Below are 24,762 nucleotides of genomic sequence, written 5' to 3' on the forward strand. Positions count from 1 at the left end.
GAAATTCTGGACGAAACAAACTGAAAAACCTTTGTATCAGCGCCCAAAGTACAGTCCGAAATTTAACGTGTGGGGTGGAATATCTGTGTTAGGAGCAATGCCCCTCTGTGTGTTTGAAGGGAATATGAACAGTGAGCGGTACACAGATATTCTGGAGGGACATATACTTCCATCTGCTCACGTGTTCTATGGAAATTTTTTGATTTTCCAGCAGGACAACGACCCAAAACATCGTTCAAAGCATTCACAGGCCTGGTTTCGGACCCAAAATATGACATTATTAGATTGGCCAAGCTATAGCCCTGACCTAATTCCAATAGAAAATGTTTGGGGACTTATGAAGGAAAGTGTCAATAAGAAAAAACTGACAAATATTGCTGAAATGAAAGAAGAGGTGGTCCGATATTGGGAGAGCATGGACCACGACTTTCTAACGTCTTTGATCAGTAGTATGCTCCGCCGCATTGAAGCCTGCATTGCTGCCTATGGTGGCTTGACAAAATAATAACTGTTCACTTGTCTTTGAATCTGGAGTTATGTTCTGCTAATATTCACATTTAATACGTGAATAATGAGTGAAAAAAAAAATGTACAATCTTTAAATTCTCAATAATTTCTGGTTGTACTGTAGAATGGGAGGTGAGGTAGCTTAGTGGTTAAAGTGTTTGCTCATCACGCTGAAGACCCAGGTTCGATTCCCCACATGGGTACAATGTGTGAAGCCCATTTCTGGTGTCCCCCGCCGTGATATTGTTTGACAGGCATATTGCTAAAAGCTGGGGAGGTAGGGCGATCATCAATTTTGTACACATGTAATAGGGGGGGGGAGGACAGAATTAAAAATCATCATCACCCCACCCCACCCATAAATAGATTATGAACGGTCCCATCCTCACTTAAGTATATATAAGGCTTACGAATAGATAATTAAATATCACAGATTATCATCACAAGAAAATGTTGCCCTATGTTATATTTCTCATTGATGGATGGACATGGAGTATTTGAGACATGGTATATCAGCGCAAGACCTTACAGCATTCATTCCTTGCCCATAGAATGGCACCATGGCATGGGCAGCATCTCCCATCAGTAGCACCTTATCTCCCAAGTGGTATGGTGAGCACTGTAACATACACTTTCATTTATATGCACATAAACCTTAACGCAGCTAGACAGCTGGAATCTAATAATCAGTAAAAAGGCTTGGTTATCAGTACAATTTCAGTTATTCTCATTTAAGCATTACAGATTGTGTAGATGCGGATTGCTGATTGGCATGTCAGTTGTTAAACATATTGCTTCTGAAGCAGTCAACAGTAAATTCTGTCATCATATCAATACATTGTCACAAATAATTAGAAATAATCTCATTATCATAATCTCATAACCTCGCAGACAGCTTGACAGAGCTTATATCTCCTCTAGTGATCAGGGAACCATGTTAGCCTACATAAATTCAAGCCCAATACAAACTTTTCAATTTCCCATTGCTTTTAACATTATTAGGGCATTTTATTTTTATTCTGGCAAGTAAATCTTCATAGCTCTAACCCTGATGGGCAACATGGAAAGACATGCAATACACTGCACAGGATGACAAATACTATCATCTCATGTACTTATCACAAATACTCATATTTAATGTACTTACCACAAATACTCATATCTAATCAGTATAAGTAAACTTAGGCTCAATATAGCAGTGTAACGAATAATACTGAGCCTAAGTTTACTTAGACTGCATATTTAATGTACTTGCCACAAATATTCATATTTAAAGCGCCTTCTACAAACACTCACATTTTGTGTATTTCACAAATACTAACATTTACCTTGAAGAGAAGTCAGTGTCAATTTCCATTTTTATGGTAACCACATTTCAACTACTCATTTAGAAAGTAACATGTTAGATAGTTTGACATCATTTAGTTTGAAGATGTAAATGAAATGACTTTTAAGTGTCTTCATTTAAATACATATTGATGTATTCATAGTTCCTCTTGAATAGAAAAATGTGAGTGTATATCAAGACATTACCTTTGCTTCGCTGATGGATAATGATAAACTTACCTTTATAGACACCATTGGCAAACCTTTACCACTAAGGAAGGTTTTCTTTAATGCAGCTCTGAAATACAGACAGATCATGATATTACACCCCAATTGATCTGTGCTCAACTGACTATACAAGTTTAGCAATCATAATGTGACCTTTCATCTTGTTTACTTGACCAGTGTGAATCTCTATAAACATACCTCTTGAGAGAAATTGGAGCAAACGAAAATTATTCAAATATCAAAGTTATTACAGCCTTTATCACATCAGTGTCCTTTGACCTTTTTGGTATGTCCCTGCTCAAAAGTTACAGACAATGCTCTAGACGTAGTTTTTTTTATTTAGATGGTCATCAAGTGATACATTAGTAACAAACATTTTTTTTACTGTATATGTTTTTAATACCCTCATTTAAATCTGTAACTTGACACGTTTCTTGACAACCTACTCTAACAATCTCTGTCTAGAATATGCTCTTAACCTCTGTGAAGGCCCACACTAAAATGTTTCACTACAAAAAATCTTGAACATGTAAATGTCCTTCAGAATAACTATCCTCTTCTGTTTTTGTCTCATTTATATTTGACAATTTACAATAAAGGACATTATTTTAATATGTACGGATGTGGTCCTAACGGATGTGGTCCTAGAATTTCACACAATAAGGAATTTTATTGAAAACAAAATATATTCTTGTTTGGAAGTAAACAATTCAATGTTGGTCAACTGGGAACTAACATTTTAACTTTTTCATTAAAAAAATCCAAATTATTTCGCTCAAACGATATTAAGCGCAGATAAAATCAGACATGACATTAGAATATTTCATTATGTCATTTAACAGAACAAAACAGACAAAAGTGACAAATAAAAGTAGGTCAAAACATTGTTTGCACAGACTTTACACAAAGAATAATTAAAATATGACTGGCTATTTAAACAGTTAAATAATAATAGAACAATTTTCCCCATATAAGCAATAGTCACATTGCCACTTTATATCACCAATAAATGTTTAAAAATTCCAAAAGATCACCTCCCCCACGAGAAACATTGATAAAAGTTTTCCTGAACACTGCATGCTTTTCCAGTTTTCTGTGACATAAAGGAAAAAGAAGATGAAAAATATGAAAACAGAATATTATAAAGTAGTAAAGATTACACAGATTAATTCAAGACAAAGAGAACTTAATTGTATCCAGTATTCTTAGCATCAAGGTGGATTGTACAACATCAGGTACCAGTAAGAGTTATCCCCCATAACTTATGATCCAAACTCCACATCAATGCATGCCACATCCACATGCAGTGGCTGTGAGGAGCTTGCCAAAGATGTCTGTTAGAAGCAGAAGACACAGAAGAAGATAGTTTTAGGACACTTGGCAGCATTTTGTCTTATTCATTCCATGGAGAAGACAGACAGGTAAAAGTTTCTAGGATTTGTCAAGGTAAGTGCTGAAATTGTTCAGAAAATATATCTAGGATATTATACAAAATGCCCTTTGCAGACAAATTAGAAAAAAATCATACTTTGATTCAATAAATGTTTTACAAGTTGAATTCATAGGTATTTGAAAATTGTAATAAGGCCTAAAAAAAAAAAGCTTGTGGTTCCAATTTCCCGACTGACCCTAAATATTCCCGCCGAGCCTAACAATTTTACTCACCACATAATACATTAAATTTATTTTCTGACACATGAGTAATGTAAAAATATTTTGCAAAAAAAACCAAAAACCTACCTACCTACCCTAGTTCTGAAATGTAGGAAATCGGAACCACAACATTTATTTTTTTTGGCCTAATGTAAGAATGCTTTGAAATCTATTCCTGTTCACTGGCCCAGACAGCAGTGACCATTAGGAGTCACCTTTAAGCAATAACAGTAGTTTAAACCTATATTACCTTGAATTGGGAAATTTTATTTCCAGTTTGGAATTTTTATTTTTATTGTGTTCTGCTTAGGAAAGTATGTTGTATATCGGTCTGTGAGTAAATCCAACTAAACTCCCTGTTTATACTCTTAGTGGTTTCTGTCATGTGTCTCACATGCATGTAAACCAAACTTTCCTTGAGATCTACTGTAAATAAAGTGAAATTAAGATTGCGAATTTTACCTTGCCAACTGAACATTTAAATCTCAGAATTTTATTCAACTTATGATAAAAGTTGTTTAACAAACGATCATAGTTTAAAATCGCTATTATTGGTTCGTATCCCGGTGTCATTGGTTTTCGACGATGTAAGACAAAAACATATTTTTTATCTTTAATATCATTTAAAGTTTTTATTTTACTAACCCTGAGTGATAAAGGATATATTCATCTATTTCACGCAAAAATATCAAGTGTTCCCAACAAAAATAGCGTTCATGACATCGTATCGGCGAAATTGTTGCCGCTCTCCACATCCGGGTATTTTGTATGGGTTTTCGACGATGAGCCATACTTTTCAGGAGTGTTGTGATCACATGGCTTCCTATTTATATATTGCCTGTCACTAGCAGACGACTGATCTTACTGAAGTTTCGCTTGCTATTTTTTGTTATATTGTCAATTGATTTTGCATCTGAAGTGGTATTAACAATCTCAGGTAAATAATATTGATGTTTGTTTGCTTTTTAAATAACTTAACTTCCAGATTTCCATTTTCAATAAAACTTCTCACGACAGTGACTGGGCACCCGCCTCACCGATGAACTGCTTGTGCACTCCGATCGCCACACATACTCACCCGATATAGTGCGAGCAATGCAATCGTCGAAATCACCAGAACGTCGAATTCAGCTCGCTTTTGGATATTACAAGGGGGAATGCACATTAAATGAAACATCGAGAACAAGTGAGATTGGTCTGAGTTAACGCTCATCACGTACTGCACGTGCATTTGTTTCACTGTTCCAACTACTGCGCTTACCCCCTTGTAATACAAACTGATAATAGCGATTTGAAACTATGATCGTTTGTTAAACAACTTTTATTCTAAGATGAACAAAACTCTGAGATTTAAATGTTCAGTTGGCAAGGTAAAATTATGAGGATTCGCAATCTTAATTTCACATTATTTTATTTACTTTTTTGTTTAAAGTAAAATTCATCGGTACGTTTTCACTGCAAACAGACTATAGTGTTGTGTAAGGTTGCCTTCTCCAGTGTACAGTGTGGTCTCTATCGTTACCAGAAAACAGAATCTAGTCTTCTAAATATTTCCTGTGGTCTGAATAATGTTCAGAAACAAGTGATATGTCCATAACCTACTTGTATTTAAGTGTAGACTTAGCATTTTTACTCTTGCAAGATTTTACACATGACAGTCATGAAAGTGTTTATTTTCAACAGGACACAATGACTTTTTCTTGTGATTTATTTAAAATGGGATGCATATTGTAAAAACAAATAACGTCAAAAACAAAATACACAAATTTATAGCAACGAGACGCTATTACCCTAAAAAAAACCAGATACCAGAGGAATGATTTGAAAGGAGGAGAAAATTCATACATTACAAAGTTTTCACCAATTTGACTATTTCAAATTTGGCCTTTTGCACATGTCCTCTCCAATCAAGTGAAATAGAATGGGGTTGGAGTGATGTAAATCATGAAATTTGAGTAAAAACTGTCCAGGCTACTGTTTTCTGTATTCTTCAATATATCCTTGATAGCTTACAAAGCTTTTGTGAGGCATCCACTTCTTTCACTGGTTGAAATATGACATGGTATTTGCATAGAACATTACGATTTGACTTAAAATATTCCTATTTTGGGCATAAAATGGTAATCTGGCCAGTAAGCCTGCCACATAAAACATTTTCCAATCTAGTTCATTGTGCTGTTTTCAATAAACTGTTTGGAAGGTTAAAGTACATAAGTGTGAAAATTTTTCAAGAAAGACAGTTGATCTTAGAATGGTTTTGGGTCATATTGATAACTACTTTTACAGTAAGTGATTCTTTGTATAAAACAGACCTGAGACCACGCTTAGACCATGAATCCAGGTGAGAAAATACAGATTTTTGGCCTAAACAGAATCCTACAGTTCCAATTACCCAACCAATTGCCATTCCCAGTGAAACTCTTATATGAATAACTGCATTTATTGTCTGTGTCAGTTTACAATTTGATAACTTCATGCATCATCACTAAATTAATTTATTAAGTGCAGTGCATTAAATTTGAAAATTCAATTTGTAAATTCAGGGAAATACCTTTCCATCATCCCAATGGCCCCTTCATACTGAAAACACAACTGATGACAATAATGTCGGAATGAAGCTGAAGCTGATGGAGACAAATGCCAGTGATGGTAAACACTCATTCAAAATTGGTTCTTGCTAAAAACATATTTAGAAAGCAATGGCTCAAATGAACCAATAAACTGGTGGGGCATGTTAGGGCAAAGAGGTATTCCCTTACACAAGTTTTCATTCAGTAGTAACTTGGCAGTCTGGGAACTGTATGAGAATGAATTAGGTCACTAAACCTCGCTGAAACATCTGAAAGGGATTACTCACTCTCCAATGAGCGGTATGGAGTCAGGAAATTTTTCTGTAAAGAATTCCATCAGTTCCCTTTCTGTTGTGATTTCTTCAAACATGGGAAACGGCATGAACAGGGTTGCAGTGAATGTCTTGTCTTGATTGGGCAGACCAATCATCATGAACTCATTTCTTGGCCAGATGTGTAGGTAGTTGGTAGCCATTGCAAACTAGTAACAGAAACAGATTGCTTGTCAAACAAAACATATATTTATTAACAGTCAGTTTGGTCAACATACAATTGATATCACATCCGTCATCAACACATTGGTGATATCACAACTGTCATCGACACATTGCTGGTATCAACACTGTCATCAACACATGACTGATACCACAACTGTCATCAACACATGGCTGATATCACAACTGTCACCAACACTGCTGATATCACAACTGTCAACAAAACATGGCTATCACAACTGTCATCAACACATGGCTAATATCACAACTGTCATCAACACATGGCTGATATCACAAAGTTCTGTCATCAACACATTACTGATATCACAACTGTCACCAACACACAGCTGCTGTTATCACAACTGTCATCAACACATGGCTGATATCACAAGTGTCATCAACACATGACTGATATCACAACTGTCACCAACACTGCTGACATCACAACTGTCAACAAAACATTGCTATCACAACTGTCATCAACACATGGCTGATCACAACTGTCATCAACACATGGCTGATGTCACAACTGTCATCAACACATGGCTGATGTCACAACTGACGTCAACACATGGCTGATATCACAACCGTCATCAACACATTGGTGATATCACAACTGTTATCAACACATTGCTGGTATCAACACTGTCATCAACACATGGCTGATACCACAACTGTCATCAACACATGGCTGATATCACAACTGTCAACAACACATGGCTATCACAACTGTCATCAAAACATGGCTAATATCACAACTGTCATCAACACATGGCTGATATCACAAAGTTCTGTCATCAACACATTACCGATATCACAACTGTCACCAACAAACAGCTGCTGATATCACAACTGTCATCAACACCACTGGAAAAAAAATCCACCTTTACAAGCTTGGAAATGTCTTGGAAAGATGATGTTTCCAAGACATTTCCAATTTTGGAAAGATGATGTTTCCAAGACATTTCCACTTTTGGAAAGATGATGTTTCCAAAAATTTCCAATTTTGGAAATATCCGCAAGGGGAGATAACTGGTGGGGTTTCGTACAAGGGCCACCGACCCGTTATATAATTATATAGATGACAATACAATCCAGCGCCATATATAATATTAAGCTGTATGCTAACATGTACAATGTGTCATTTAATCTTATACTCCATATTCAAAAACTTCGCTCTTTTTGTCAATGCAAGAAATATAAACTTAGCAAGATTGTTAACAGTTGTAGAATTGCAAGACAATAATAAGTTGATAAATTTAGTTTCACATGAATTATTTATCTAGTATTGTGGGAGCAGTCTGTTTCTCAGATCACAGTAAAATGAACATTCATAAAAGAATTGGTACTCTGATTCAATGGTAAGTACAATACACAGAGGGCAGAATCGCTCATGTTGTTTTATATTTACTTTTTAAGCCCATATTCCAACATTAAAGGATGGTCTGAACAACGAAACCTACTCAAAGCAAAACGAATCGCTTGCGTTGCCGTCAATCGTTGCATTGCCCTCTAGGGGGGTCGAGTGATGGTGTCACCATGAACTAATTTCCACCGGACCCGTAGTTCGTGCTGAATGGGTTATGTTTGTGAGTCTAAGCGGCGTTGTGGAAGCTTGGAACGATATCTTAAATGTGTTCAGATCGCTTGCGGAAGTTAAAGAACAAAAACTACTTACTAGTTGTAGTACAATATATATATGATTGATGACCAAAAGGATTTTCCATGACACAACATGAAGCATAATGATTTCTTTCTCGGAAGCGAGGTTTTGGTGAAGTGACAATAATATTGTAAGTAGTGTTATATTGACACCCACCTCGCTTCCACGAGAGAAATTGTTATGTTATAAGATATGTCATGCAAAATCCTATTGGGCATCAATCAAATACATATTTTACTACCAGTAGAAAGTAGTTTTGATTTTAACTTTCGGTGAAAACAAACCTAAATAGCATTTATTCTCAGACTGGCGGATGTTCACGATAGGGCGCTGCCATTTTTAATAATCGTAACATCACGGGTTAAAGTCTGTTAAAGAATTAATGAGATTATGGTTTGTTTTCATCAAGTTAGAAAATCAAAACTACTTTCCATTCGTAGTTAAATATGTATTGGAATCATGGCCAACAGGATTTGGCATGACACAACTTGTAACATAACGATTTCTTCCTCGGAAGCGAGGTGGGGGTCGAAGTGACAATACTGCGCAATAAATTTCTTACTACATTCACGTGGTTAACGTCCACTCACCAGTATGTAGATACTAGTCAATGTGCGTCTTTATATTTGGTCTTATAATCCTAATTAGTTTATTATCATACTTGTATGCATTTTGAAACTAAATAAAAATCAGGCGATCTGCCTTTTCTTATAACTTGAATATCTAGACATTTTATAGTTTGCCAATGTAAATCATAATTCGCACACACGCCCTAGTGTATGGACAAGAAGTCGACCTTTTGAAATTTCGCTATGGACACGAAGTCGACCCGCGGTAAACTTTGATGTTGAAGGTGTTACTTGAGTCACGCTAATCCGCTAGTAGGTGTTGTTTTAAGATTTTCCATAACCGGAGCATCGTGTAAGGCGTGAACATAGTTCACTCAACATGTCATCATACATATGAGAGTGAATTCACAATGATGAACATATTTAAGGAAGGAACACGCGGTAGATTGCATTCAATTTCGATATGGCAAATAGACAGTTACATCCAGTGGTGGAAGATACCTGTGTGTTGGTGGATTAATGAGTGAAGCGAAATTGGATATCCTGGAAGTGCACAGAAAAGAAGTGTAAATTCACTGCGTCAACTGTCAATGACAATGTGACGATGGTGAAAGGTGACCATGCTCATCCCCGTGTCCAAGTAGACATAAAGGTAAGCATCTTGTCAATGCCTGATATCAATCTGTTACTAAGGATATAAAAGTAAAATAGATATATCAAATCTGAATAATGTACGTGACCATGTTTTGCATTTCGTTTAATAGATTTTGTTAACAATTCTAACAATTTATATATAGCAGTAGAGTGGTGTAACGTGGTCTGTGTAAAAGAATGTGTAAAAAGAAATAATAAATCTACTTTTACTATCTTTCAGATGAACCAGTTTGCAAATGGTGCATCTCACCTACTTCATGTCAGATGATTTTGTATACGAAATAAAATGGACGAATTATAGTACTTTTCTCCTGTTGTCTGTGTTCTCAACCGCATAATCTGGATTATCGCCTTGTGAAAACACTGGATTATTTCTTTGTCTTTTCTAATCCCCTGTTAATTGGTATAAGGTCAAATGGACAGGACGTGGACCTTTTTTCTTAACTGAACCGTGACATTTCACCCAAGGGTCGACGTCCTGTGCAGACACCGTCTGTCTCTTTACGTCACGACGAAAACAATGATTCTGTGGAATGCTACGACAAATGAATAAAAACAAAATGCAATTATTAAAATTAAAACAGATTAGAGTTATAAGAACAATGTCAGGCTATTACTTTGTTTGAGGAATGTATCCATCAATATCCACAAAAACGAGTGATATGCGATGCACCTGCAGCTGTTCCAAATGATGTGTCTTTTAACAGTCTCATACATGTTTATGAAAAGTGATATATCGTTTCAGGTATTTCACATTGGTATATAGTCTCATTGGTCACCCAAGATAGCATACCTGGGAACTAATGGCATAATGTCCGCCGTTTGTTTAAACAAAAAGTAATTTAGTTAGCCAATAATGAGCAATCAATCAATGTCTTGGCGGTTAATCCTTTGAAAGAAGGAAGTTGTTTTACGCAGACACAGACACGACAGAGTGTATTCAGTATAGATTAGTAAATCTACATACATAAACACTACCTTTTGACAAATCCGCTGTATAAGATAAAAGTAATCAATCATAGTGTTATCGGTTAATCCTTTGATAGATGTTTATAATGTTGAGTATTTACTCCAGACACAAGAAATGCCAAATGGAACCCTTTGTCGGGTTATCTAAGTGGTGTTACCACTAATTATACCTGTTTTAAATTCATTAACTGACCATCAAGTGAATGATGACAAATAACATATGTAGGTTTATACCACCTAACACGGGTTACAAGAAGGGAGTATTAATTTCTTCATTGCATGCAATTTTAATTGCATGTGAAAACCTATGGGCCAACACTATTTTGAGAATACGGACAGAACTTCTATTGTTGCATAAGAAATACATATAAGCATTTGCTGTGTGCTAAAACTGTATGTACCTATTTACCTAAGTAAATTTTCAGAGTCTTCTAGCAATGGCAAAGTGGGGTTGTTTAGTTTTATTTGATTCAAATAGATCAAATGTCATTTTTTAATATTATACTATCATATTTTTTACATGACGTGAATAAATATCGAGGTAAAAGCCCCACAGAAATGAGATCAATTATGATCAGTCATTATACCATCCAGGCATTAGAATACCTGCAAAAGCCCACACTGCTTTGATACTTTAATACAATCAGACAAGAACTACCAGGAAATTTTCAAATAACGTCGCACTGTTTAGGTTGAAGAAATTAACCGTAACCGGAGATAAGCGAGGCTGATCATAGTTTTCACTATCACTAGCGGCTGGCTCATACAAATAAGGCCCAGCGACACCAGGCAATTACGACAGAATCGTCTATGAAAACAAGATGTAACTCGGAAGGGGAGCAGGACAAAAGCCACCCGGACAAAAACCACCCGGAAAAATGCCGCCCAGTTATTTTACCATTACAGAGAGGACAATTACCACCCATATTGATTTTAATGTTGATTTTGTTGTAAAATTATGTAGACTTTGATGAATAATTTGGTTTCTTAAAAATTATATATTCACTTTGATAAAAAAGTTGATTTTCATGTAAAGTTTTGATTTCATAGTAATGTTGACTTTTTAAATTGTTATTGTGTTGGTGGTTTTTATTTTTATTTGGGTGGCATTTGTCCTAGGTGGCATTTGTCCGGGTGGCATTTGTCCTAGGCCCACTCGGAGGCTAGGCAAAGCAGGAGACAAAATTAAATGACAGCAGATTGTGAGAACATATAGCTTTCATTTTTCACAACAATTGTCACGATTTCTGTTCCTGCTGAGCTGTAGGCTCGTTCAGACTCAGACTCAGACTAGTTTATTCAATACTACGGGCCTTATGACCTAAGGTACAATTACAGCAGAATATTATATTTTGTTACGTGGATGTGATATAATAAACAAAACTTATAATTAAGAACGGCGTGGATTAAATACATGCTTCAAATATACTGATAGTAATTTGATTGTTTGTGGATTTTGTGAAGAAATAAGTTTGATGAAGTTACATTTGTTTGGCACAACAGAAGTTAACCAAGGTAAATATTTCATTAGAAGTGCAGAATATTTTGGACAGGAAAATAGTATGTGAACTTCATCTTCGATGTTGAGATCCATGCAATGTTCACAGCAGATTGCTTTGTTTGATGCAAATTTCCCAACAGATATAAATCGTTTAAGGAAAGAGGTATGGACCTTTTCAATTGTTTCATTGTATAATGTTCCCCATATCTCGGAGCCATAAAGAAGGATTGGTAAAATCTTGCAGTCGAAGATAGTCATTGCTGTAGAGAACGTCACTGCTTGGTTACGTTTAAATAGCTGGTATACTGGCCTTAATGCTTTCGATGCCTGTGATGCGAGATTGCTACATGCAGCTGACCATTTTAGCCTAGATGAGAATAGTAGACCAAGATACTTGTAGTATGTTGTACACTTCAATTGTTCACCCGCATAGAACCACTCCTCCTTCTTGCGTTCGATATCTCGCGATGTCATTATCGCGGTAATGCACTGAGGAGATCATCAAAAGAGTGGATTGCAACCATGCAACATGCAACCAAAAATCAAACATAATTAAAACACAGTTATCACTTATTTATGACATATAATATACAATGCTGATTATGAAAAACATATAAACAAAATTAAAAGCGCATACAATCGCAAATCAAAAGTGCAATATTTTGTACTTGGGTTTACTTCCCTAGAAACGAAGCAGCCGGGATACCGAACCCAGTCAGAGCGGGTGGATGTGCACTCAAGTGTAACGGCTGGTTCATTGTGTGTGTATATATAGAGATGTTAGGTTTTGTAAATACGGTGTCGCACCGGAAGGCTAAAATTTATTTTTCAGATGTCGGGAAGGCTAAAATGTATATTTCGGATTTCCGGAGAGCTAATTAGGGGAGTACCGCCAAAGCTAAAGACACGGTGCGGGAAGCATAATCCACACGGGGAGTAGATACAATAGTAGGTTATATCACATAGTGCTATTTCGAGTTGACCAGACGTGTTATCAATAGCGTGCATAAGTTGAACGGCCTCACCGCCTCGTTACACCTGAAGCGTAATGTACATATTTATATATATTTATATATTATATAATAATATGTATAAACCCGAAGCACGTTACCCAAAAACGACAACATAAAGGCTTATGACTTCACACACATGAAAATAGTGGTTGACACGGCTGGTTCGTACTTCAAAACCCAGTTTATAGACGTGTTTAAAAATTATAGGTTTTCGGTCACTAATGTTAAAACGGTTCACGATTGGTTTCACAACCCTATGCAGTTCTGGCAGAATCAATTCAATTTTGCCGTGTGGTGTGCGACAACTGGACGTGGTTTGACATTAACCGACACTAGGCGTAATGATTAAGTAAATCTGTTTTCTCTCTCCACGTGTATTACCAGGTAAGGCGTATCCTCAAAGAAATCAGGGCCCCAGTCCCACAGGACAAGGCATGGGATGCAGTAAACAATCCGTACGATCGACGTGCGTATGAACGGATTTGTAATGAATTCGAACTAAACCCAAAGACGGATTGGCGTTTGACGGGCCCAAACCATGGGTTGGGTATCCCTATCGTTCACAACATGCCCCTCGTGGAAGCCAGCAAAATGCTTAAAGAATGGGGTGGTAAAACATATGTGAATGCTTACGTCACAAGTAATGAGTGGAGAGATGATCTCATGTCTTTCGACGGCAGCAAGGATTACCAAGTATGGAGGTTCGAGCAGGGTCCGGATGACTGGAAAATATTTATGCTGGACATGTCGAAGGGTTTTACTCGTGCTGGTGTTATCAGATTGAACGATTCGATTCGAACGTACGTGTGGGCTGGTCTAGGGTCTCAATCACAGACTCATTCTAATATTATAGGTAAGGGAACGGCTTACGATTCTCAAAAACAGTTAGTGGCTAATATTGAGGACGTTATCGCATCACCAGTAGATTTACCTAGTGCTATAAAACGATATCAGGATAAGTTGCAATACGCCAGGTCAAAATTCGACTACGTGTTCGGTGTTGGATTGTAAATGGCTCCGAGTGATATGCATCTGAGAATCAATAAAATAACAGGCTACAACAATGAAATAATCATCGCCACAGCCGACCAAAAATTGGGTGTTAACGCCGACGTCAACGTCTCCCATGTACCACAACGCACGCATACTGGTGAAACGGGTATAGTGGCATCACCACCAGGTTCAGTCCACACCACCACAACCCAAACCACCACACGTGCAGGTGTCTAATCAGCAGCACATCGACCGTAAAACAGTGCTGGTGGTTGTTGGGATTGCGGTTGGCTTGGGTTTCATCTGGTTAAAAATTCCTTAGTGACAACGTACACCAACCCGGCAACAGCGACGATGAACGCCCACAGGTTTTGACTTAGCCACGTGACTGTTTTCGAGAGAGTGCTAAGCAACCACGAGACGATGCTACCCAGGATACCTGGCAGGGCTTTGGCGGCTTTACCGGCGAGTTTAGCCAGAGCTTCCCCTAGTGATTTCAGATGTTTTTTTATCCAGTCTCTGACGTCACCACCACTCGGTGGTTTTGGTGGTGTTGGTGTTCCTCCACCACCCGTCCAGCGATCTGACTTAGGGTCGATATGATGAAGCCAAATGCTGATATAGCGCTTGCAATGGTGATGCCTTGCTCGGAACAATATTCGGATCCTTTCAGCCAGCGTGGTATCCTCGTTCAGTACTCGATCGATGGTTTCGCGACGCGGCTGATCTGAGATCGAAGCTGTTCTCGATTAGAGGAAGCGGATTCAATCGGGTCTGTCTCTCATCTTGTAAATTACGAGTCGTTCTATGATACAACGCTTTTAATATCATCGTCTTCAGTTTCGGTGAGTTTGGCTTTTCACTTGCGATGTGCTCGTCGAGTTCATTCAGTTTACCCATGTTGTTCACGAAGTTCTCCGTACATGTTTCAAGGCTTCATCTAAGCCGTACAGTTCCCTCATTGGAAATTTAAAACCAGGTAACGGTTTGTCCCAGTCACGCTCCCAACAGTTTTTGATGCTGTCCAACGCTTCTGTAGCACGCTGTGTCATGTCACCACCACTACTGAGTTGGGACCTGGTAGCTTGCAGATCTTGAACTACCTTCGGAGAAATCTTAGGCTTTGCACCACCATAATCCTGCATGTTTAGTTTATTACGGATAAATTCGGTACCATGGCGACTGGTTAGCGTTGACAAGGCAAGTGGTTTTCTAGTGCTGGCGTGTTCATGATATCAACCTCGGGTTATCCTTAAGGCGTAGAATACCCTTATCATCTATATAAAACTTGAATAGTCTTTGTACTGAGGCTCGACGTAGTTTCTATCGTTTTTTAATCCATCGTAATAATCGTCTACTGTTATTTTAAGTAGTTGGCTGCTCAATGATGAGTTAGTAAACGAAATGTCTTCATCCTAATCAACATCATCAGAGGCCATAGCTCCAAAATCATCCATCGGAATATCATCCATATTTTTGAAATTATATTATATTAATATAAATATATAACAATGTCATATGGTAGAAAACTAAATCCTTTTCGAAGATTAAAAGAACCACTAGGCGTCAAAGCCGTGCGTCAGTCGGTGACTATTACAAACAACCCCAGCAAGATAGACCAGAACCAAGTACTGTTGGTTAGATTCCCCAACTTGGGGAGAACAACATAATAGTACCAGGTGCGGTCACGATTGGCATTTAACATCACGTTGAAATCAGACAACGACAAAGCGTGAGCTAGTGAATAATGTGGGTCGTGCTATAGTCAAGAGGACCTCCATAAAAATTAGTGGTAACGAGGTGCTTAGCATAGATGACAGCGATGTATATTACTGTTACACAGACCTATGGAAAAGTGAGGGAGAACGCGCCAACGACGTGTACCAGGGAATCAGTAAATCGACTAGGTTACGATATAGGGTACACCTTCACACAAGAAGAGACAGCCAAACTATCGAAAAGTGAAAAAGCCATCACCCGAAGCGTATGGAAACAGGTTCTATATCCGCTAGACTTTGAGTTGCTAACGGGCACGCACCATTTTACCAAGCCACATTAGGTGACAGGTTGGAATATGAACTCAAGGTTCAATGATTACAGCAAAGTCGTGTATACACCGAACGGTGAAGAGGGTAGTTATGAGATCGATAACATCTCGTTGGAGTTCGACATGGTGACTAATCCTGATCTCGCACGGCAGATTCGAATTCAGTACTCTGGGAAAATGACCATCCTGTACGATAGGATACTGCGACATAGAATGATATTACGTGATAAGAACGACACGGTATGGAATATCAACATGAACGTGCCGGCGCGATCGATGAAAGGTATATTAATCATACCCGTGGAGGAATACGATCCATTCGAAAGAAACAGCGAGAAATTTTTCAACCCAGGAATCACCAAAGTGGAAGTGACCATAGAGGGAGTACGTAATCAGCTATTTAGCCATGGAATGAAGGCATATCAGCAGTGGGATGAAATAATGAAGCTACCGGCTATCAAACGAAACTCAATAGTCAACAACGTAGTCAATGACCTGGATCTATCCTCCGTGCATATCAGGGATTACCGTGGATATGAGATATACAGATGACGACACTCTACATGGTAGTGGTCGTCGAATCGACAAGGGAAGCGAGGGTATAACCATTCAAATAATGAAGAAGGCTCAACCAACTGGTAAATTGAAATTATATTTATATGTAATTATGGACGTGCAACTTAATATAGAGAATGGGAGATTTGTGCAAGCCATCTATTAATTTACCATGAGATCCGCACTGCGCCATAATATTTGGGCAGACTGGTTGTGGTAAGACAGTTTTCATACTGGATTTGTTGGAGGGGTACTATAAAGACGTATTTGACAATATCATTATCTTATGTCCTACTATAAATATGAACAAGACTTACACGGACAGATCTTAGTTTCAGATGAACAAAAGGACGACAAGCAGCGAGACAGACTGGTAACACTAGTTGTGGGTGGTAAGGCAAAACAATATTTAGGAGATAATATAACTACTGATAAAATTCAGAAAATGTCAGATGAGGAAATAGATAAATTATACGCCAGGTATGAGTCAAAACTCGGGGCTGAGATGACAAAAGTTATAGGTTCTACTATTACCCAGATTTACACAGGTATAAGCGTCATTATTTTACCCATACCACGGAACGTAGACTCTATTTGTGGGAGGACCTAGAGAAAGACCCGTTTATTGAACACGCCTTGAGCTCTATCAGCTGCGTGTTGTACCACAAATCACGGGATGTTTTAGCCCCGTGTGACGGGCGATTATCACAACAAAGCATTGTCAATTTAAAGAGGAAAAATAATAATAATAATAATATACAAGATGGATACTACCCAGGAAGAAATAACCAAGATTCCAGAGGAGGAAACACCGAAGACGGAGCCAGTGACGCATGCCACAAAGAAGAAGAACAAAAAAAGAGTTGAAGCTGGTAGAAAAAACGCCTTAGCCAGGCACCATAAAAATAATTACACATTGTGGTTTACCGTAGGTAGTGTAGAAGTCACTGCTGTTGTTTCATTATTTATGTTATTTAAACCAAAACAAACACAACCACAGCCGTCACCAACACCTCCAGAGGAGATCAACCCTCATATTATGTTATAATCAAAATTATATTTCTATTAATATATATTATGTCAGAGGGAAAAACATTCGTTAATGATGCATACCACGCCTTAGTAGTTTCCGGATTAGCAGTAGGATACGCATTTCGGTTGACTAAAATGATTATAAAACAACCGACTATAAAACTTCGACTTCAACCTGCAGGATATTGCTATGCTTACTATGAATATTGGTATGGCGATGGCCACCAAGGACGTTCTGATAAAACAAGGTATTATACTGGAAAATATTTTAAAGTAATATATATAATATGGCCACGATAGCAATGATGGTTGGTTGAGCTCTTGTGAATGCCCTAGCATTTTCGGGGAGTAATTATCTATTTTCTAAATTCGCGAGAGTCAAACGGCGGCTGAGGTAGAAGCGAGAGAAAACGACACGATATAGCTGTAGAAAAACTGCAGACCGCACAGGCTGAATACGCTAAGAGACGCATGAAGAGATAAGATTTTATCAATAATCAACTACAACGGGAAAATCATTCTGTTAGAACTTTCAAGGACGTCGACGAAGCTATGAATACTACGTGCTAGCAGGTAAACAACTAGAACCATTAGGTAATGCACAAAGGATTTCTCAGTATTACACTCCTTCCCATGGGCAAAAAGATCGTGAGTTGGTATTCGTGGCACTGGGTTTAGCATCGATAGTGTTAATTGTGAAACAATTAGACTAATCACACAAATTATTATATCAAAAAATGAGATACGCACCATATCTTTGTCAATGGGTTCTTATGGGGAAAACTGAAATTTGTGGTAATAAAAGCCACATTGAGGGTTATTGTTGTTTTCACCGTAAAGGAGTTAAAGGTCATTACCGATTATGTAAAGCCCACGGGCGCCGGATAAATTACGATTTAAACTGACTTATGATAAGAAAAAGACTACATCTTCGAAGTTAAACGTTTGTTAAAGATAATGGTATAAGTATATATTTTTTATCCTTGTGGTATGATTTGTAATTCCTCGCGTGCACGAATCCTCTACGTGGTCCATCTTTCAAGAAGTATAAGTTAGGTTCCCGTCTTTGATATCCCACTCGACTGATATTATGCGTTTTCATAGACCATACAGGATCTGTAGCACGTTTCACGGTGTCTCCCTCGTATTCACTTGGTTGATATAAATATCTAACAAGCGCGCGATCTGGAATTTCTTTTTTCCTTTTTACGACGGGGTGCTGCTGCCTCTGATACAACGGATTTCATATGGATTGCTTCGACTGGTCTCTTATCAAGTAGTCTTGTTATTTCATGATTCATGAAGTCAACCACCCGTGGAAGTCGTTCTACCCATTCAGTGTTTCTGTTATTAGGATCCGCTAAATCACGTGAATATTGGTGTGAAAACAAACGTTCAGCGATGGAGCGATTAGACCTCTCTACTATAGCTTGACTTCGATGGGCACCCACCTCACCGCGTCTAACTTCTACATTATGCTTGGTTAGCAGTTTCGACACTGATCCCATGAATTCCCCGGCCTGGATCGACTTGCAATAAATCATATGTAATCCGACTACGCTTGTATATTCTCTTAAACGCTTGTGCTACTTGATCCAATCTTTCGTGGTTAATGGTTCAGCTTCCTTGTAGCGGCTGGCTACGTCTACAACTGTCAGGGCGTACTTATAGGTTTTACCTCTAACCCTGTCGTGTGGAAGAAACAACAGGTCGGCCTGGTGAACTTGATTAGGTGTATGTATACCGAATTTTCTCCTCGGTATATATTTTGGTGCTGGTAAGTATATTTGCCATATAGCTTGTTTTTGTAACCAGGCTTTGGCTTTTTCTTCGAAACACGTGCGGCTTTAGATAATTTTGTAATAGCGTCTACCCCTTTCCAATATCCTCGCGGGCTGTAGTAAATTTTCTCCATTATATATATAAATTTAAATTTTTTTATGACCGTAAGCAAAGGTTTTGACACCATCTGAAGCTATCCATCGTTTTGTATCCATTGGTGATAGAGATGTTTTATTTATAGTCATCCCGTATATCTTGTGCCAGTCACTACGAAGTATGTTCATCTGGTGTTTGAACGTTTTCTTATCGAACAGGGTCTGTTTGTAGAGAGTATGTTTAATATGTCGTTTCACCACGTTCTTTTTCACACCTTTAGCCTTTCTTATTTCAGCGTCATCTGCTTTTTTAATAGAATACATCTTAGGTCTCAATCCAACGTATTCGGTGATTGGTGTGCCAGCACATTCATCCTTCATCTTACCTAACACCTTTTTGTTGACTTGGCTATGCATAGGGTGGTCTTTTGGGTAATGGCTGGTATCGTATAGGTGTATATTGTATTTAATATCCTCGTACACGTCCTCGGTTTGAATTTCCATGAGTAATGAATCCGTATCCGTGTACAACACCTCACACCCTTCACCGTATTGTTTCTTGAGCTTGTTATAGTAGAAGTCATACATGAGATGTTTTGATAGGTCTAGAATGCTCATACCAACATAAACCGGTCGATTAAATATAATGTGGCTCTTTTTCATATGTATCGCTGCCAAGTCATCATCGAATATAATACTTCTATTATTGTACGGGCTGGATATTTTTCCTGAGTTTGTTTCCTCACTCGACCAGACTAGCTTCCGTAACGCGTTTTTTAAATTCTCCATCGTTTTACCAAATACAGAGTTGTTCATGAGTTTGTACAGGTTTTTCGAAATTAAGTCGCTTGTGGCTATCTTCGTAAAAACCGTGTTCATTCTGATGTCACGGTTCCATGCACTTACTTTGATTGAATTTTAGTACCCTATGTATTTTAGTCAGCTTCATACCCAGCGACAGATATAGTTGTAAATTGCGATAGTGAATGATGTACTTGGTTTTATTCATCAAGTTAGGTACAAGTTTTCAACGCGTTTACCACCCGTCCTGTAGGACCCAGCAAATTTCGTTGGTAGTCAGACATCCATTCCATATTCACCTTCAAGCGCTCTGGAGCCAGGGATAACTGTTGTGTGAGGTGTGTAAATCCTCCGGATATTCTAAATCCGCCAGTATATAACCCTTGTTAGAATCCGATCGCGATGCTCATAACATCATCGATCTCAGATGTCCACTTTCGAAACCACAGGTAGGTAGATACTGGCTCATGGCCCAGCCGTATAGGTTGTTGGCATCGAGGTATAGTAGATAGTTTAGGGTTGTAGCCTTTCACATACTCGTTGTTAGCTTTGGCATAAGGTTTTGATACCATAGAAATACCACCGCGTAACCCTTTCTCTATAAACAGATGCATATCGTAATCGGCGAATAATTCTAATTTAACACTGGTTTTCTTCAGTAGGGCATCCCACGAGAGCCCAGGACTTGAATAATACCATGCCTGGTCCAACCCGTATTGCTTCGAACACGTTTTTCTCAATATCTCGAAAACATCAGCCAGCAATAACACATCTGTTTTCAAATACAAATCGTGATAATCACCTAGATTATGACAACCCAGTTTTCCCATACTTTTTCGCGTGTTCGTGTAATCGTCTTGTGTGATAGACGCAGCGTCAGACAGCTTGCTATAGAAGCGGTCAATAGGAGGTAACTGTGTCTCATTAAACTTAGACCAGTCATCCATGTATTCATATGGGTAGATACCCTTACGTAACAGCAAAGCTCGAGTTTCCTCTTCTGTGTAACGATTAGTTACAGCTAAGTCATTCGGGTTATTAGCCTTGACCAAGCTGTCTAGAGACGACAACAGAAACTGAACACTATCTATGAATCTCAACCCATTTAGCGAAAAGGATATATATATTTCCATATTGTTTGGGATACAGGATATGTTGCCTTTTACCTTTGTAATAGCTTGCATAATCAAGTGTGAATCATACCCGCGAAGATTGTGAAACACCACTGGTATATGAATAAGTTTAGGATTTATTCTTAGCTTCAAGTTACATTCATTGTGATCCGCACCTCTGTATTTACCAGTAATGTGACAGTGATCTCTAACTGAATCACCATTCAGAGCTTTACAGTACACATGACAATATGTTCTTTTGTTGTGGGCTTCCCGGTCTGCTTGGGTCATACGCATTGGTGTTTTGTTACATAGTTTTTTAATAACCATTTTCTCTTCGTGTTGTAAACGCTTTAGAAATTCTTCAGCCGCGTCTTGTCCTCTATAAATAACTGGAGGGTTAGTTTGACCATCACAACGAACGACCACATACCCGAACCCACACGCTTCATGCTCTTGTACTTTTTGTGTGAAACTTTGATTAGTGGATTGAGCTACTGTATCGATTGGTTTAATGATAGCTTCAAGTCAGCGTAGATAATATATGGTACTGGCATTTGATTTTTGTGGTAGATAAATTTCAAGATGTCGTTTTTTTCTCTCGGCATATCTATTCATACGGCTGTCTCCCCAACACCTAGGCAATCAACCCTGTGCGAATCAAGCAGATCAGCCCTAGAAAACCCGTGAAGGCACCTTTCACAAAAATGTTTCTTTTCCCTGTGTTTCGATTGATTGTACAACAGTCGGCTTAAATTCTTTATCCATGTGTAGTGATATTTTTCACCTTGTTGGATCATAAATATATTGATCATTTCACGACAATCCTTATACAATAAAGGACTTGTCTTGTGTACTATTACGTTTTTACCTTCGTGTCCGAAAACTTTCATGGCTAAGTCTTGATTCTGTTGTTCGATTTTTTGGATCTGAGAGATGGGGGTGGGTTCGTCTATACCTTCCCAATTGGTCCCGTCATCTTCTGGATAACTGGAAAGTCTATCGGAATGTTTTTCAACTGGAAATTTAGCAGATCTTATCGCTATCCTCATACAATTGTTGTCTCGGTTTTTAACGTTAACCATAGCTTGTTTTTTCTTGAAATACTCAGAAAGGGGTAAGTACGATCCACCTTTCAACGGTATATAGTTTGCTATATCCAGGTAGACCATATTAATCTTGTCAACAACCCAACCAGAACCCATATTAGTGTAACGTTCTAGTGTTTCTCGTGATTTTTCTAATGATCTGTCTATAGAAGAGTTGATAGTGTCTGGTTTGCTTGTAACTTCTTGATTACCTCTGAAGTAAACATTGGTGTATTCAGTTGTTTCATTCGACTGTTGTTTCTCTAGTGTCATGTTTAACGTGAGTTGAAATTTAATACCTCTTAAATCGTTAAGTTCTTCGTTTACTTTGTCAAATACCAATGGTTTTATGTCTTCAACATCTATGTTTCTTTGAACTTCCATCATCCAACCTCTCAAATATTTACCTACAGCATGCTCAGTAGGTCTGAATTGTAATTCTATAGGTTTTGTTCTTTCAGTAATTCAGTTAGCTCAGATTTCCTCATACGAGAATAACCTCGCATTCCACGCTCACGAGCTTGTTTTGTTAGTTCTTTCACAGTAGGTGTTTTTGATATTTAAAACCTAATAAATCTAGCAATTCATGTTTTCTCATACGAGAATAACCTCGAAGTCCACGGTCTCGCGCTTGCTTTTTCAATTCATGTACTGTAAACATATCATAAAGTTACAAACACAGCAGCGTTGATATTATATGCGTGAAAACAATTCTCTAAATAGACAAACATCCTTCATGTTAAACATAAGATGATGTAATAGATATAGGATTGTGTAATCTTACCCGTAACATACACCTTTCATACATCGAGGGACTTGATACGATTTGACTTCATTAAATGTGACACTCTAATGGTGATAGAAAAAATTTAATAGATACTTATTGATTGCTTGCCTTATATAGGATGACCCCATACTCCATAGTCTTACTCTTTCGAGTAAGACTATGGTTACTTTTTATCTCCCCTGTAAAAGTATCCATAGTCTTACTCTTTCGAGTAAGACTATGGTTACTTTTTACAGGTCAGATAAAAAGTATTTTTGTATGGGTTTATGGTCCTGTACCACATAGTCTTTCGAGTAAGACTATGACTACTTTTTTACATGGGAGATGAAAAGTAGTTGTGTTATGGTTTTAAAAATTAATATGAGTTAGGAATAGATACTTATTGATTCCTTGCCTTATATAGGCTGGTCCCATTACCCCCATTGTTTATACTACTCATCACAAGATGAAACATATCATGTGAAATATATCTCAACTATCATTTGGAGGGCCTTTTCAACGATCTTCTTAAATCTGCCATGCCAACACCCCAAGTAATAATAAGATACATAATTTTCAAATCATGTATGACCTACTTCAACTTATTACTGACCCTACGAAGGTCACCCAAAACTCTAGCACTTTATTAGATATTAGTAGATTAGTAGATTAATCAATAACTTTGGCGAGACGTGAGAACATATCATCCCCGTAGACGTTGAGTGAACACATGAATCAGTATCATTATAATCTCAGTGAGCTAAACTCAGTAAATTAACTCAGTAAATTGATCATATTTCAAAACAAGTTCAGAATTTTATAGCACCCAGTGTCTTAATCCCGTATAACAACACCAACGCATAACATGAACGAGATTATACTGTAATAACAAAATCCTACTTCACGGGAATCCATTACATGAATGGCACGGGTTCACTTTTATGGCATGTAATACACTCAGTCAATCAGTATGTCTGGTACACTGTTATATAGTCCATATAGCGTAGGTGTATGGAATTTGTATTCATACTGAACATTGAGAAAGGGAAAAAAATAAATATATTTGCGCTTTTGTGGATAACAACTAAAACATACACTTGAAACTGACTTTTGAAAATGCTCACAATACTAGCGGTAAATAGAACAGTCAATATAAATTTTTGACACATAGAACAAGAAGAATGCAGATGAGTGAAGTTAAACTAATATATAAAATTGGTTCCTAGTTGGTCGCATAGGACGGCGAATAGTAAACACTTACTCTAAACATAATCCCAACTTTAAAAAAAGTATCACTTCACGCGTGCATTGATATCACGCACAAAGGGATAATATGAAAATATG

General features: G+C 37.8%; 1 protein-coding gene across 4 annotated transcripts in view; it reads right to left on the reverse strand.

Annotated features, from left to right (window-relative positions):
- LOC124272883 (kynurenine 3-monooxygenase-like) overlaps positions 1-24,762 on the reverse strand; it is an 87,236-nt gene that overhangs the window by 24,436 nt on the left and 38,038 nt on the right. For all 4 annotated transcript variants that reach the window (XM_046708106.1, XM_046708103.1, XM_046708105.1 and 1 more), the window contains exons 7-9: positions 6,572-6,765; positions 2,074-2,131; positions 1,037-1,126 (exon numbers count right to left, since the gene is read on the reverse strand). In XM_046708106.1, coding sequence (XP_046564062.1) covers positions 1,037-1,126; positions 2,074-2,131; positions 6,572-6,765 — 342 coding nt within the window. The remainder of the gene's footprint in view (positions 1-1,036; positions 1,127-2,073; positions 2,132-6,571; positions 6,766-24,762) is intronic.

This window comes from Haliotis rubra, unplaced genomic scaffold (assembly GCF_003918875.1).
Source record: "Haliotis rubra isolate DU_JTF1 unplaced genomic scaffold, ASM391887v1 Scf174, whole genome shotgun sequence".
Taxonomy (NCBI): Eukaryota; Metazoa; Mollusca; class Gastropoda; order Lepetellida; family Haliotidae; genus Haliotis; species Haliotis rubra.